General features: G+C 33.6%; 2 protein-coding genes across 2 annotated transcripts in view; one reads left to right on the top strand and one right to left on the bottom strand.

Moving 5' to 3' along the window:
- Window positions 1-2,499: 2,499 nt before the first annotated feature.
- Window positions 2,500-7,780, bottom strand: LOC149779562 (ELL-associated factor 1-like). The gene is made up of 3 exons (XM_089940287.1): window positions 7,571-7,780; window positions 3,501-3,595; window positions 2,500-2,640 (listed from the first exon to the last, which is right to left on the bottom strand). The coding sequence occupies exons 1-3, from the start codon at window positions 7,668-7,670 to the stop codon at window positions 2,500-2,502; spliced, it is 336 nt and encodes a 111-aa protein (XP_089796413.1). The 5' UTR covers window positions 7,671-7,780.
- A 93-nt stretch (window positions 7,781-7,873) lies between these two features.
- Window positions 7,874-18,166, top strand: part of LOC149779563 (tRNA N(3)-cytidine methyltransferase METTL6-like) — a 35,085-nt gene continuing 24,792 nt past the window's right edge. Inside the window, exons 1-3 of the mRNA XM_089940286.1 lie at window positions 7,874-8,361; window positions 10,103-10,234; window positions 17,228-17,398. Coding sequence (XP_089796412.1) covers window positions 7,987-8,361; window positions 10,103-10,234; window positions 17,228-17,398 — 678 coding nt within the window. The 5' untranslated portion in view covers window positions 7,874-7,986. The remainder of the gene's footprint in view (window positions 8,362-10,102; window positions 10,235-17,227; window positions 17,399-18,166) is intronic.

Genomic DNA, 18,166 nt, shown 5'->3' on the forward strand with positions numbered 1-18,166 from the left:
TTGAGAACACACGATTTACCCATGTATGTCCTCAAACAGAAGGATCTTCAGCTGTTGAAATCCTTTCCTTGACAGAAGCTCCAAAGTCCTTTTGATCTGGACATCTCTAAAAGACGCAAAGAGAGGAGGAGTTTCTCTGGACATAGATGGAATAGTGGCAATCTCAAATGACTGAATGGAGTAGATGTCACTATGACCCATCTGAATATCAAGCAGATAGTGTATCCAGGATGTATAATCTCTACGGGGCAATCAGAGCTACTGCAGTCTGTGTCCCTCATTTCATATTTATCTTCATAATCAAAACTGAATAAGGGACGGTGTATACCCATGATGTCAGCATACTGTCAACATATTGATGATATGCAATTCCAATGCCTGATTGGATCACCTGTGCTTTCTACTCTAGATGATACATTCTAGTGCTGTTTCTGTGTCTGCATGTGGGATGGAGAGGGCAGCTCAACATCACCCATGAAACTAAACAAAGATTCAATTGCATATGTTCAATGTCTTGCTCCAATGTATTGAAGCATGCTACTTTTTACAGCCCTTGAGACACTTTTCAAATTTTGGACGAAGTATATCCTGACCAAAGCACACACACATTATATGGGTGTGCCTGTGAGCAACTGTAAGTGCACACACATCTTGTGCCCATCCTCCATGACCTTAAATTGTTTGCACTTCTTGCACTTAGTTGTCACCTCTGTAATGAAGTACAAATAAGTGCATACAATATACTGTTATGTGTTTAGGCTCTTTCAAACAGTAACAAGAAGAGACTGAAGACAACAAGCTTTGTAAAATTTAACAAATAATTTATTTCCTTAGAAAAACAAGGTAAAAATGAGAAAAAAAACTTAAGGCTTTACAAATCAAATCCAAAAATAAATCAAGAATGAAAAAAATAGAAGTAATAGTAATAAAAAGTTCTAATGAAACTGAGTTCGAATCCCAATGAAATCCAAAATGGAATGTATGCTGTGGTCAGCATCATACTGATGTGTCAACAGTTCTTTGTTAAATCACAAAAATTAATATTCCAGTGTTTGAATTCTGTGCAAATTTCAATAACTATCCTCATCCAAGAATTAATTTATGGCACAAGTATTTCCAGAGAAAAATAATCTCTTGGAATCCAAATAATTTGAAGAAAACAAAATAATTAGCCCCAAAAACTGGCCACAACATAAAACACCTGGACGTCTCCGGTGTTAAGGCAAGTAATGACTATTCTTTCTCAAAACATCAATAATAAATCTAGCTAAGGTGCAAAACAGATGTGGGTCAATCCTCTGGAAAAACCTAACACACACATGTTATTTGTCACATACTCCAAGCATGGCCTCGATTTCACTTTGTGACTCTTACTCTGAGAAAGAATTTAACAAATGTAAAAGAAAAAGTTGTTTACTTCAACTCTTACTCATTCTGAATCAAGTTCAGGAACTAGGTCAGCATTAGATACAAAGTTTCTATTATTACTTGTTTACAAAAACAGCCAGGCCAAATAGAACTAAACTGAACTTCTGGAAAATGTCAAATCCAGTAAATAAATTTACATTACAATAGCATGTAGTGAATAAAACAAAGTTAAAACTAACAAATAAACAATTAAATTAAATCAAATATACATAACAATATATATATATATATATATATATATATAATTTAATTGTCTAAATGTAGTTTAAGTAATACACAGTGCATCCTTCTCTGGCCCCTTGCTGCTTCCCTCTTTGATTACTATGGTTCTCTGCCCAGACTGCAGCCAATATATATATATATATATATATGAAAATTTCTCTGGTGAAATCAAATGATACCAATTGAAATAATGGGTGACAATAATGAACAGTAAAATAATTGCTAAACTATGAATAAATTTACTGGAATTCATAAAAATGTTGTATGCATCATAAACAACATTTTGAGTTAATATGCCACTGAAAAACCAATTTTTCCTAGTAAAATATATTTCTTCAATAATACTTACCCAATCATGACTGGGTAACATATTTGAAGAAGAAATCAAAGAAGGATGACAAAAATGTAACTATGTGATTCTCATCATAACAGCAAAGGTGAAAACTGGTACATCTGGGTACAATGGAAACTAACTAGTGGGTAAAAAGGAGAGTTAACCTGTAAGAGTTACTTCCTTCTGTCTATATGGACAGAAAGACATTTTCAATATTTTCAGGAGGGCTGGATTCAGAGGTAGCAGAGAAAGTTATTCTCACGTAATGTGATCAGGCAATGTATCTGATGGAGAAATTCATTACATTATAGTGAGGGAACCTTATATTGAGGTATGTTCAAAAAGGACTATAAGCCAATAATGCAATAAAAGACAGAGTATTCAATGCTATGGGATCACATTATAATTGGTTCTGATACTCCAAAAACAATTTTTAAAAAAAAAAAATTAGCACTGTAATAAATTAGTATAAGTGAAGCAGTGATTTAATGAGAGGCTTTACACTGAAGACCACTCTACCTTGTTTTCTTGAGCTGAATGTGGCTACATAACCTCTCCAGGGTGAATGTTCCAGTATCATGATCAATGATCAAGACACACTCCTTGTCCTTGGGTTGCTTGTTACCCTTGTAGACTGTGTGTGTCTTTCCTGATCCCTGAAAGTTTAAAAATCAGTGGACTTAAGTAGAAAAAAAGCATCAACCCAAGTTTGGACAGAAACTCAAATGTAAATATTTTTCCTGACACTGACAAAACATTTCACTTAGCGTAATTTTTTCCACAACTAGCAAAAATATATTTGCAAACATATTTGCACAAGTCTCTCAACAGAACAAAACAACACCCCACACATGTAAGATGCGGAAGAGCAGTTCTTTTAACATGTGTATTCAATATAAATGTACATGAAATTTTCCAAATGAAGCCCCATCTTGATTTTATTCTCTTGCATAGCAATCATGACATACTCTAAACTTTTTGAGTAATCTTTTTCCTCAGATAACTTTTTCAAGTGCTATATAGTGCTGCAGTGTTGGTGTGTCATAAACCCCACAATCAATCAATCAATCAACTGCAATTAGGAAAGCCAATTAATTATTCAAATAAGACAAATACCAGTAAATTTATCACAACCTAGACAAGTGGGCAGTCTGTTTTCGTATTTTTAAAAGACTGGTAACAAAATTTAGCCACCATATTTACAATAGGTTAAGATCCATGGGTATGTGTGATTTAGATTTTTAACGCAGCTTTAACAATTTTTCAGCCATACCACTACAATGTCTGCAGTGTGGGCATCATGCCGCAGACATGTAGCATGATGTCGCATCCAGTCACATTATCCAGACACTGGGCTGACCAGTCCTAACACTAACCTCTTAATGCTGAGCACCAAGCGAGGCAGCTGTTAGTACCATTTTTGTAAGTCTTTGGTATGCCTTGGCCAGGGATAAAATATTTGGATAAAAGGACAAATGAGACTAGACAGTCTGCTGATTTTATATAATTGTGTTACCTCTACATGGGGCACTGTTACTGTGGCTTGGTTTCTTTCTCCTATCTCCACCAAGGCATCTTTAGTTGTGTCTACAGATGCAGGTTTAAAATCATCTGAAAGAAGAATGATCTCTCATTTGTCAAATAGTCCCTAAAAAAACATTGAGCACCATAAACAACACATTCAATGCTGGCTCCATGTAGACAAGACCTCAACTGCATGTACTGTAGATAAATGAAATATGAAACCACTTATTTCTTTCAGTCACAATGGCCGTGATGTTTGACCTTAACAAGTATAAGTTACTTCCTTACCCAAAGTGCAAGCCATCCACACAGTTTGGTCCAGATATTTTTCTTTGCATATATTACTCTGACTTTCAACCTTTTGACTACAAAAAAAAATGATAAGCTTCTTTCTTATCCCAAGTCAGTCGCAACATTTGGTAACCACAGATGATTGAGAACTCAATTATTGTGTGCATTAGGTTTCTGTTCCTAAGACTGAGTAACCTTGCCCTTAACAATTCTGATCCCAAAATCAACAGGGATCTTCCTTACCCCGAGTGAAAGTCACTCACAAAGTTTGGTAACTGTAGATGGTACACAAAACTGTTAATAGGCAGACAGACATAATAATATACTCACCATATCATAATACACTCACCTTATGCCAGGAATATACAACTTCTCCTTACCTGTCAAAATTTTTCTTGGCTAACTTTATAAAATCATTAATATGGGGCAATATACTTGATAACAGATAACATACAGGTTCCAAATGGCAAGCATTTATCATGCTCCAACAAAGAACAGCAAAATTATGCATCATCATTATGGTGTCTTTTTAAGAACTATTAATCCAAATCAGTGCTGCCATTATCAGCATGTACATTTGCAACAGTATACCAAGGTTACTATCTTACTATCTGATTTTTTATTGTACAAAGATAAACACTGATCATGGGCACAGTTCCTGAATAACTCAAGTACAGTGTGACACCGCTATATCATGCTCCATTAGAACATGAAGTCGGATATAACACGATTTTGGCATGGCCCCCGAAATTTCATATACCGGTACATGTATTTTTCTCATACACAAATTTTCTGTGTCTTCTTTCTTAAAATCAAGAAAAGTAATGTGTTAAAAGTTTATAATCATTTTGGGGAAGAGATCCTGTATGAATTCTAATAAAAAATGATTGTGGCATGGCTCCAGCAATTTCATATACATGTATTTTTCTCATAATAATTTTTTCTTCTTAAAAGTATTAAAAATAACTTGCAAAAAGTTTATTCAGTTATCACGATGGATTCCCAATGTCCCAAATTGTGATTTATTTTCCTTACTGGCGACACTATTGGTTGTTTCAACTTTTATATACAACTTTGGGTTTTCAGTAATGAAATTCAGAGGCACCAAGAAAGGAAGCCACAAACTTTTTATAAAATGCACTGAAATTTAATTATTTTTAGATAAACAAATTCGTTGTTCATATTGAGAAACCATCTTAACAGTGCAATGTTATATCATAATCCACTTATTCTGGCATTTGGCTTGAGTACTGTATGCTGTGAGATCTCTGCATTTTTTACATTCTTTTAAATAATTTATTTTGTTGTTGAAATTTCAGGTAATGGAGATCAACCGGATAAGGCACTATCTCATAATGGATCTTTCAGATGAAATAGTGTCGGACTATTGGCTGATCGCAAACAATTAATATATTTATTGAGACTGACCTTTGTATAAATGTGTATGGTAAGTAAAATTCCTCTTCTTTTCACTAATATAATTAAATCCTTCAGAACACACACATGTTCTGTAGTAACCTCCCTCTTAGAACAGAACACCTGTTGGCTTTTTTTTTTACATTTTTGATGCATAAGTGGAAGGTAGCATCATTCCGCTGCCAGAGATTAAAAAAAAAAACCAAACAAAACAAAAAATGGAGATCTACTTGTTGGTTTATCCAACAGTCATGCTACCACAACTAGCTACAATTGGCCAACTTTTGAAATCAGGAACTGTAACTACTGCAATTGACCAAACAACAGCTAATTCCTCTTCGTTTTTTTTAATATACAAAGAAAAAATGTTTTGCCGAAACTTCAAAAAAAACTGATTGCCATTTGAAGCACCTATCATTTTTTTAAAATAGTAACCAAATGATAAAAAAAAGTAGTCTCAATCAATGTTGTACAATTGTTTGTTGTTGCTGTTGCAATAAGAAATGGATATATGTTTGGTCCTTATGAGTCACTTCAATAACACACATTTCCTTCAAGAAAGATAATCAATAATCATAAAAAAGTCAGCATCAAATTTAAATAACAGCAATGCAATCATATGGACTGTTGCAACTTCCAAAGTGACTGGAACACATTTATTGTGCTGTGAAAGTTTCATTTGTGCAGGAAAAAAATTATGCTTTCAATCGCTACCAACAGCTTCATAAAACACAAATTTCCAATATTTTGAAACTACAGATATCTGGCTGTCAAGTTAACTGAAGATGGTGTATCCTTCAATGATGTTTGTTAGACTTTTTAATTTGTTCATGTTTTCATTTCCCTATCAACAGCCTCATCCCCTGGGTAGCCTCAGCAAGATGACTGACCAATTTAAGTACATGTACATGTAAACAAATATAGCTACATGCTATTTGAGACAGTTGCAGTGAATTGTTTAGTAACAATCAGGTATAGATCAAAATGCACCTGCTTTTATTACCCCTCCCCCAGCTATATTTAAGGTAAATGCATCATTTTCTTTAGCTAATGGACTTGGTTGGTCATAACATCATTCAGTCTTTAACACAGTTGGGTTCTATGGACCCCAACCACTGTGTTATAGCGGGGTCACACTGTACAACTTCCTGGCCACAGGGACAATTCACATTCCTTTTGAACATTGTCTTTTCAGTTTGTGTTTCTTGGGATTCATTCTGAAAAAGTAGTGTGCTAATTTATTTAATCAGACCAACCCTAATATATTAATTTAATGATACTAATACATATCTAAATCTGCTAATAGGAATTATCAACAAATCATATGTAAATCCAAACTAGAACAACTGTAATGGCTTGCCATCACAAATGCCCATGCTGTTAACTGTAATTTATTCTGAAGTAACACTGAAACTTTTGTACATTTGACCCATGACCTCTCACAGGTCCTCCACATTGAGGAGCCAGATATGCCATTCATCTTGCAGATAATTAGCCCAAGGGCAAAAAAAAAAAGTTTCATGAATTTTCTACCAATCAGTTTAGGAAGACAGACAAGGTGTTTTACAATATCCTTCCTATTAAAACGATCCATGTATTTGCCACAAACCACCACAAATCTACAGCAAATCACCCTTAAAATGCATTATTATTCTAATTTATCTGTGAAAATATGTTAAATCAAATGTGAAAATTGTCTAATAACTGGTTTAGAAATTTTGAAATGGTTTGTGGTAAATATATGGACCCCTACTAAAATGCATCTGATCCATCCCATCTGTTCTGCTCTGGTAATACACCATATCACAGAGAAATTTAACATGTATTTTTAGGGTACTTCTAAATTTTAACACTGGGGGTACACCCCAATTTTGGGTGGTGATAATATGTTTTACTTTGGTCTTACCCTTTATGTTCTATTTAAATAATTTTCAAGCTCTGTTATCATACAATTTCTCAAAATTAATACATGTAGCAAATTTTTGGGAACAGATTTCAACATCTTATATAAAAAAATATTTAGTTTTAAAACAAAAGATACCTGCAGGCAAGAAAGACTAGGTTCATTATCAAAGTCTAAGGCGTAAACAAATAAAATCCGAGTCAATCACCTACTGGAATGAGTTAAATAGCGGTTTTTGATTGGCTGAAAATCATCGATGACGTTTTGTAAAACTACAGACAGACATATTGCGCATAATGCTTGAATTCTTTCAACTGAAAAGAGAAATACTTGTATTGCTACAATATATAAACTCAAACGCAAGAATTTGCTTAAGTTAAACCCAATACAGTGTACTTTTAACTTAAAGTATTATATTTCAATAAACACGGTATGAATAGTATAATTCTTACAACGTATGGAATGAAAAGCAACTCTAGATTTTGGATCAAAACTTGCTCCCAGCTTCAATTCATGTGCTTTTTCATCTAATGCAAGAGATCTATCTGACATGTCGATGTTTCACATACACATCTTTGATACATATAAAATAAATTTAGTCAACATATGTTGATGTGTTGTCCGAACTGCGTCCAAGCTCGCACTCTGAATCATACAGCTGCTTGATTAATTGAGATCAAACTGATGCATTTATTCAAGTTCGCAAAACTACTCATGTAGCTTAAACATATATTTCAAGCATCTAAAAACTCAGCTCGGAAGCACATGGTGAATGTCAACAAACTTACGCTCAAAATGTAATTGATTCATCGTCCCTAATTATCGGTTAATACTGTTCCTTTACATTGAAATTATAATTCGTATAATTATGGCTAATTCGAAGAAAGAGGATTTTGAGCCAGATTTCTCCACCACGAATTTTGATTGTTCTTCTACATGTAAACCATGTGCATCCAATCACGACGTACATAATAGTTGTCAAAGTGAACCAGGATACGCATCTTATGATAATGAAGAGTGCGAATCATGGGACTTTCAAGAGATTCCAAAACTTCTGACCGACGAGGAGAAATTGAAATTAGAAAAGGACAAAACATTAGTGACAGAATTTAAGCAAAGAAAATTGGAACTGGAGGCAGAGAAAAATTGGGATTTGTTTTACAAGAGGAATACTACAAAATTTTTCAAGGATAGGCATTGGACAAAAAGAGAGTTCATAGATTTAGTAATAGAAAACAAGCAGGTAATAATTAATATGTTCTCAGCGAATTTAAAAAAAAATTAACAAAATAGAATAAAATGCAATGACATCATTAGTCCGAGTTTCCTCTGACCCTTGTCACCCCATTTTTAATATTTGGACATTTATAATGGAATGTAGGGTCAGAGTCCATTGCCTGTCGAAAAGTTGGAATTCGGCGACACAATTTAGTGTCAGCATGAGGTAGCTGCTTACTAACGGGCCCAGCAAACTTGAACGTCCATTCATTGAGATATACCTGCATGAAATCGATGGGAATATGATTTATTTTCTCCAAAATCATGAGCATTTGTCATGTCTTTAATCCACTGAGAGATGAGACGAAAGTATATTGTTACTGAAATTTGACCTGGAGCTGGCCATTTGCATCCTGAGTCACATGACTACACAGCCTACGTGTCAATGATATCAGAGGTCATATAGTCACATGATATTGACAATAAACAAATTTCCATAGTTGTTGTACATAGAATTTGGATATATTATATAGAAGTCACTTAGTGTTTGTAAATAAATATAATGCACACTTAATTCTCCACATATTTATTCTGAGAACAATGACTAGAAACCAGTCTGTATTACAGCAGGGTGGAGAAAACCGTTTTCAAGAAATACTGAGCATGTGTCAGCAATGTTTTTGTTGGTGTCACTCATTTCCTTCAAATTGCTGCAACATTTACAGATTTTTGGTAGTTGTTTTCACAATAAATATATTGAGAAGTTTATGTTTTTTCATTTTTCTATAAAAATTACATGACTTTCATTTATATGTTTGATTTATATGTTTGATTTGTTTTCTTACAGCACCACTGGAAATTGTTTATTGTTGATATCACATGACTGTATGACCTCGGATGTCATTGAAATGTAGGTTGCGAATGTTGTGTAGTCATGTGACTAGGAATGCAAATGGCCAGATCCAGGTCAAATTTCAGCAACGATGTACTTTTGTCTTACCTGTCAGCGGATTAAAGACTTAACAAATGCTATGATTGCAATTTCTGAGAAAATAAATCATATTCCAGTCAATTTCATGAAGGTATATCTTGATGAAAGGTTGTTCAAGTTTGCTGGGCTGGCTAGTAAGAGGCTACCCCATGCCAACACCAAATAGTGTTGCCGAATTCCAAAGTTTCGATAGGGAATGGACTCTGACCCGACACCTCAACATAAATGTCCAAATATCAAAAATGGGATGAAAAGGGTCAGAGGAAACTTGGACTATGACATCATCAGTAATAAAAATAATAATAATAATATCAACTGAATAGTATACAAATATCAGTGAATATAACTGCAAATTCAGTATGCTGTTTAATTTTAAACTATAATCCAAACCTCAGGTAAGTAAATGCAAGAGGTCTGTATTCCATACTTTATATCTGTGGTGAATAACTAAACATTCAGATCAGAATATGTTTATGTGAATCTTCAGATAACTAATTTATACTCATTTACTAAGTGAGTTTGGCAGCATTTTATAAAAGAAACAAAGAAGGCAAAATATTGACTATGTAACACTGAACAGGGGTCTTAGGCACAGCTGCCATGTGGCTACTTTTGAAAAAACTATTTGCATGGCTGCCTTGCAGCAAGAATAGAAATGACCATTAGTGTAGCATTGGGTATAAATATTTGTAATTGATTATATGTGTTTTCAAGATTTATTTATTTATCCAGTGTCAGGAATTCAATTCTAAGGTTACTTTTGTTTTTGACATAGGATGGTGGAAGCATAACTATTTTTGAGGTTGGATGTGGAGTTGGAAACTTCATGTTCCCTTTGATGGAAGAAGATCCTAGTCTGAAGTTCATTGCTTGTGATTTCTCCAAACGAGCTGTTCAGTTTGTAAAGGTAACATTCTAACTTTTATATCCATGTAATATTCAGCTTTTTTTAGAAAACATAATTTAAAAAAATATTGTTTTGTTTATATATATATATATATATATATATGTGTGTGTGTGTGTGTGTGTGTGTATGTGTATATATATACATATATATATATATATATATATATATATATATATATATATATATATATATATATATATATATATATATATATATATATATATGCCTTTCATAGAAACCAATGCTGACTTTTAAAGGTCATGTGCATTGGTTGCAAAACTTCTGATACCTTTTAGAGTAGTGAGAGAAAAAACACCAGATGATTGTGGTTGATTCTTAATTTGTTAAAAAGCAGACTACAACCTTATATTTGGCTTTTAAAGTGGGGCTACAAGATGAGTATATTAAATATGACTGGTGGTGATAAAATGTTAGGGAAAAAATGTATGCCTCTAGTTTTAGACAAGCAGTTAGTTGATATTTTCTGTTACAGAGCATTACTTTACTGCTCTCTAAATGAAGTTCATTGAAATGCATTGTTGGAACTCATATCCAAAGGAAATAACATTGATACAGGGTTCTCCAGTAAACTGAAATTGGTTTAAATATATGCATATTTCTTCAATGTAGATGCATACAAATAAAAAAATGGGTCCCAAGGGCATAACATTTTCACACCACATCAGTAAGAGGATTGGACCTGAATGGATGTTTGGATTAAATGACAACACAACACAATGTGATGAAAGATGGGAGTTTATGAAATGAAAAATATGTGTATCCTCTACAAATACAGTGTGATTATATCAAGTTGTAAACACATGACTCATTAAATTATTTTACACAAACATTCACTAATGGGAAAACAAAAATGTGATTCATATATTCTCATGAAATGAAAGTAAGATTCATATAATTTCATGTAATGAAAGCAAAATTCATATAATCTCATGTAATGAAAGCAACTCAAATGTACTCAATTTGAACACAACATATGTTCCATGTACTCAGTTGAAACAGCATAAACAATTGAAACAAACATATGACTCTTGACTCATAGTCATTTGTATAGTCCATACGATTCATAACCATGTATGACTTATATAAATACTTATATAAACTTGCAAACGAAACATTTTGACCTTGTTCATATATCCATTGTCAAACCACACAGTTCTACTGAATTCTTGGGTTGACCAACACTTGTATTGGTCACACACATCCTTCATGGATCCACCATGTGCACAAGTTTACAAATCAGCACTTCCATCCTTGTATGGCCTTGATGGTCACACCTGCTTCCATCCACATACAGACAGCCAGACCGACAGCCTGATACATCTGCACACACACACAGACAGCTAAAATAAAACCAATCTGGTCATAACAGGTACGGAATTAAAATATATAGACACATGCTACTAAATTAAACTCTTAATAGCAGCTTGTAACAGTTCATAAGTTCACAACGTTTCAAATCCACATAGGGTAAAGGCAACATTTCAAGCTACAACATTAAAAGTGAATATGCTTCACATATCAAATAAAATAAAAATGTAACACTTACCACTATGACTGTAGAACAAAATGAAGAATGTACACTCCTTGACAAGATTCCAAAAGACCAATGTGTCAGTTAGAAGAGAAACTTACCTTAAATCTACAGGAGAATGAGTATTAGTAAGCGTAGAATACCTGTGCATTCCATGCTTTTTGTGTCTCGCATCACAAACGAGATGCATGCTAGTTCAGTCACTTAACTAAAAAATTTTTTTATCCACCCTAGGTAATGATGTATGCATGTACAACGAAAAATGATCAAATCTTTCTGAGGCAAAACCAAGTTATCTCTTGCCTTATTCTGTGACAATGTTAATTATATCACAAGAACCACCTCTTTTATATTCTCAAAGAATAGTGAGAAATTTCCAGTTTAATTTCCTACTACATGTATAAGATGACAATTTTCAGATAATGTTTGGACAGCATGAGTTGTACACCATTGCAAAGTGTACATCATGCATGGATCTAAAAATAATCCCTTAAGGGATTTCTACTTTGGGTTGCTTTTAAATTTGATTTTTATTGTTATTGAATGTGAATAAAGTCCTATAAAAAAAATAACCAAGTTGATATCCCTGAAGGAATTATTTTCTGAAAATTAAAGTTATTGAGAAAAAAAAGAACAAAAAATTTCCAGGAAGTTTTCCAGTTTTGACGTTGCATGTAATACATATTTCATATTTTGGTTGCAATCACAAAAATTGTCAAATGGTGTCAATTGTTTCAAATATTGCTTTATTTTAGTGTTTTTTTTTAAAATTTGCAATTGAAAAAATTCAGAGTTGCCCATTCTTGTTATCTGAATTAGATTGCAAAGCCACCACCAGTTGCTTGTGTAACATATTTTCAAGGTTGGATTGATGGTATATGACTAAATGTTTGAAGGAAAAAGCATACAGAAGTAAATAATTTTGGATTAATTTAATGAATTATTAATAATTCAGATACAGATGAAAATATTAATTATACACAGGTGAATGACAGGTGAAGATTGAATGAAAAACTCCACTGTGCTGCCCTCTTCTGGTAAACCAAAACATCAAACATGTCAGTAATTTTCATGGGACCAAATTTCATGACCATATTGAAATTTGGTACCAAACTAGATATTCAAACAGAGTAGAAAAGACCCTGTATAGCAATGCTGAGGTGTGACTAAAATGTAGTTGATACCTCACTAGTCAACTTTAACATTTATGGGATATTATAATGCAACCATGAAAACATAACAGTTTGATAAATATTTATTGAAATTGAAATACTTGTATTCAGTTGTTTTTTTAATTATTATTCATAATGAACTTAATTTTAGGTTCATTGTTTTCAGAGGTCTCGGAAATGCTTAATCACACGTATTTGGATACCAGTTTGTTATCTGGGATGCAGAAAATCACTGAGGCAGAAGTCCTCAGTATGCAATTAATAGGTGTGCTTCAAAATTCAAAGACTTTGTGGGAAAATGTGTTGATCAATTAGCCATGCTGCTATTTACAATGACAATTCAGTGGCTGAAAGACCCTTTGATGTACATGTTACCATTATAAGAGTATATCAAAAGAACATGATGCAGTAGCTGGGGGGGGGGGGCCAAGTGGCCGAGTGGTCTAAAGCACTCACTGTTCTGGATCACTGCCATCTCACTGCTGTCTACCTGGGTTCGAGTCTCAGGCTCGGCTAACGTTGGTACGTGAGAAAGCTTGCCAGTAGCTTTTCATGGGTCGGTGGTTCTTCCCAGGGTTCTTCCTCCACCAGTTATACTGGCCACCACGTATAGCCTATCTTGTGCTGAAAAATGGCGTTAAACCCTACTACAACAACAACAACAACAATAGCTGGGCAGCAAGTTCAAAAGCTTTGACTGGCATCTGGGATTAAACGGCAAACTTTGTATCAAGATTCAGAAGAGTGCTAAAGCTGCTAGAATTGACAGTTCCTATTGGACAGTAGCTGAGTGTAAGAAAGTGTGTGATGCCTAGCATAGTGTTTGGAATAAGTCCTTACTTAGATTGACAAAAGTCAGTCTCACTTTGGTGGACAAACAAGAGCTGTGTCTGTGTTATAAAGAATGTAGAAATTAAACTCATTGGCAACCAATAGTTCTTCTAATTTTCATAGTTTTTTGGGAGAGCCAGGGGTCACGCTACCAGTCAAAGAGGGCAACTAAGTCACCTAAAAAAATGTAAACTTCGCCTTCTGTTAGCAAAGCAAAAATGACTTTGCCTGTGATTTTTAAGAGGTACATTGACTTACCATACTTTTTTTAGATGCCCCCTTGCCTTAGCCCAGTTATTTCTATTGTTGTAGCGAAATGTATTAATCAAGACATCAGTAGCTAGGCCTAGTTTTGACATCAATTACGTCGACAAACAAACTCATGTCCATTTACTAGCATGAGTTTTGATTGCTGATTGACCATTAAACCTTCCCCGAGTAAGGTAGCTACTATCATTTCCCAATTTCCTCATGCTGTCCTTTGATGATACAAACATACAAAGTTGTTTTTTGAAACTTTAACAATAGTGTGTAAATAGCAATTTGTGTTTTAAGATCAGAATCGGTGATGTGGATATATATTAAATACCTGTTGTACACTATTTTGTCATAAAATTAGTTTGAAACTAAGTGAACCAGTAGGCCTAATGGAAAATAATGGTGGACATTGCTAAGTCTGGGATGTACCAGTTTATTAGATTGTCTGTTTTTGTAAATCATCAGGCAGATATATTTAGAAAAATATTATATTCATTGACAGCAAAGCCTAGGTATTATTTTATTAAAGATTTAACTTTAAAATGCAAATTATGTAGGTCAGAAACATATGGGACAATGCTATGTTGTGGAATTTGCGATATGCGTTGTAAGGTCTATGTTTTCTGACTTGACGCTTATTTGTGAAAATACAGAAAAATGCACCAGAGCAGATACTATTTAACCATTGCCTAAAATTACTACAAGTACGCAGACAAATAAATAAACCATAAATTTGCAATCCTCTAAATGGACTGTTGTAATGAAGCTATATTAAAGTGAGTGATTACATTATGAAAACCTCTCCATCTAAAAATAGATGCACTGACGTCTGTGTTGATTCTGTAGGAAAGAAGGGTTTAGTTCATATACCGACTATAAAGGAGACATGTCTGTAATTTTATGCATTTTAGTGTGTTATGTATGAATAGTTGCGGTAATATTTTATCTGCAACAAATAAATGAGGACAAAAAGTATGATCTGAAGACACGTGTACATTTGCCCTCATGTACATGGTACAGGGGTTGTTTCAAGCACGTTTAGAAATCTTTGAAAGTGCTATTATTGTGAACTTTTAGAAAGTATAAATAAATAAAAGAATTTTAAAAACTTGATTACGGGTAGTTGATTAAACATTTTTACTAACTTGAAATTACAGTAATATAATCTGGTTAGCTAGTTGAAATTTGTTACAATGTAGTTTCTGTTTTTTAACAATTTCTCAGCCATATCACTATGATGTCTGCAGTGTGACTGTTTTTATAGTGATGTCTATCACTGAGGCATCATGCCGCAGACATATATCATGATATCCCACCCAGTCACATTATCCTGACACCAGACCGACCAGTCCTAACACAAACTTCTTAATGCCGAGCACCTAGTGAGACAGCTATTAGTACCATTTTTATAAGTCTTTGGTTTGACTTGGCTAGGGTTCAAGCCCATGACCTCCCACATCCGAAGCAGATGTTCTAATCACTAGGCTACCAGAGCAGTCTCTGCTACAAATACACATTAAATAAGGTTTTGGGAAGGAGCAGGTTAATTCTTACTTTGTAAATTTTCCACTGTCGTTTCATTGAGAGGTGACTTCTTCCTAAAAGGTGGTTCTGATTCAGTTTGATGCCAATTTACTATTATGCATTTCTTTTTCTTTATTCATTTGACAAAATAAGAGTACAGACTATAAATCATTACAGTGTTCACTTTTGTGCAGTACAAGTTATACTTAATGTTAACAAGTTATGCTTAACATTAAGAAATTATGCTAAATATTAACAAGTTATGCTTAACATTAACAAGTTATGCTTAACTTTAAGAAGCTATGCTATACATTAAGAAGTTATACTTAACTTTAATAAGTTATGCTTAAATTTAAAATATTATGCTTAACTTTAAGAAGCTATGCTATACATTAATAAGTTATGCTATACATTAACAAGTTATGCTTAACATTAACAAGTTATGCTTAACTTTAAGAAGCTATGCTATACATTAACAAGTTATACTTAACATTAACAAGTTATGCTGTACATTAACAAGTTATACTTAACATTAACAAGTTATGCTTAATTTTAACAAACTACTAGTATACTTGAACATTAACAAGTTATACTTACCTTTAACAAGTTATGCTTAAATTTAAAAAGTTATGCGTAACTTGAACAGGTTATGCAGAACTTTAACATTTCATAGCTAAATACTAATTCATGGCAATCTTGCTTTTAGGATTGGGACTCCAGTAATTTGATCTCGAACTCCAATATTTCCAGGTTGGATGTCCTGTATTGCAGCATTTGTAAGAAATCCTGTATGAGCAGTTATTCTGTTGGTGGTTTTATATGAGGAAATAGCCATGAATATAAGCATTGTAATTATTTATTTTCAGAGAGGTCAAAACAAATATTATCTTTGGAATCTGCTTTATGCCATACATTTTGCAATAGGGGCCCCGAGTGGCCGAGTGGTCTAAAGCGCTCTCCATCACGGATCACTGCCATCTCACCTCTGTCTGCGTGGGTTCGAGTCTAGGATTCGACCAATGTGGGTATGTGAGAAAGCTTGCCAGTAGCTTCTCATGGGTTGGTGGTTCTTCCTGGGGTTTTCCTGGATTCTTCCTCCACCATTAATACTGGCCGCCATACATAGCCCATCGTGTGCTGAAAAATGGTGTTAAACCCCACAACAACAACTACATTTTGCAATATTCCAGTGTCTGTTATTGTTTTATATGAGAAAATATTTCATATACCATCAATAAGTCAGATCTAATACTTCTTTTTTTCTAATATACAAAGAATTTTTTTGTTGTAAAATGTTGTTAATTTTTGGTAAATAAAAAAGCATAATTATTTGCTATTTTTGTACCTGTAATTATTTTATCCACCGGAACAGATAATAGAAACTGTACAAATATTTACAGACTTTAGAACAGTCCTCCTTATTTAAGGAGCAAGTATGCCTTTTTAAAAATATCTACACATGCTTGTCATATGTCAACACCTTGTATTGGATAGGGGCAAGTGAATAGCACCTAACGGAACAAAATTAGCATCTATTTCTTTGTTTTTGCTTTTATTGAACAGAATCACCTCCATTATATTTGCTGATTATCATACCATCCTCCACTGTGATGCAGCTAAAGACAGCTTGACATATCATATAATTTTATTTGACAGGAACATCCCCAATATGATGCTGAACGTTGCACTGTTTTCCACTGTGATGCTACTAAGGACAACCTGACATCTCGTATACTACCTAACAGCGTTGACCTGGCAACCATGATCTTTGTCCTGTCAGCGATTCATCCAGACAAAATGATTGATGTCCTGAAAAATGTGCATCAGGTTGTATTATTGTAGTTTCGTACAATTCTAAGTCTTATGTTGTACATCTACTGAAAGTCACACTTTACTTACATTATTAAATTTGAGCTAATGTAATTGTGCCATGTTATGGACATGACAGCAATTTACTAATGGGCAAACAATAACGTTTATGTTAGTTCAGTACTACAGTATCTAAGAAAAATGTTACAATTTTAAAATGAAAACAGTTGTATGCATTTTAAATAAAAACAGAATATTATGTTTTTTAAAAGAAAACAGCATGTTGTGCTTTCTGAATTAAACAAAATATTTTTTGTTTTAAACAAAGATAAAATTGTATGCTTTTTACATGAGGACAAAATGTAAGGGTTTTTCCTACATGAAAACAAAATGTAGTCTTGTTTATTTCAAAACAAGAGATTATCAAACAGCAAATAAATAAGTCACTTCCGACAGCAATGTTCAAAATAAATAAATTACAAAATTACTTGTTGGGTACAAATTCTGGGGGAATGGATATTTGAAACCACAAATTGTACAACCCAAATAAATTTGTTCTGAATTAAAGATGACCAATACTAAAGGCAGATTTTTGCAAATTTAAGTGCCCACGCAGAAGAATTTTTTTATTAAACCACAAAACTTGATACCCATTAAAATATATTATTCCACAGTGATGGTCTCAGATTTTAAGAAATATTTCTGTGAACATGAAACCCTGGTGGGGATTTATGGGGAGATCTGACTCAGTACATAAATAGTGCATTTGTATTTGCATTTACCACT

The sequence above is a fragment of the Sinohyriopsis cumingii genome, chromosome 17, assembly GCF_028554795.1.
Source record: "Sinohyriopsis cumingii isolate HCF-2022 chromosome 17, ASM2855479v2, whole genome shotgun sequence".
In the NCBI taxonomy this organism is placed as follows: domain Eukaryota; kingdom Metazoa; phylum Mollusca; class Bivalvia; order Unionida; family Unionidae; genus Sinohyriopsis; species Sinohyriopsis cumingii.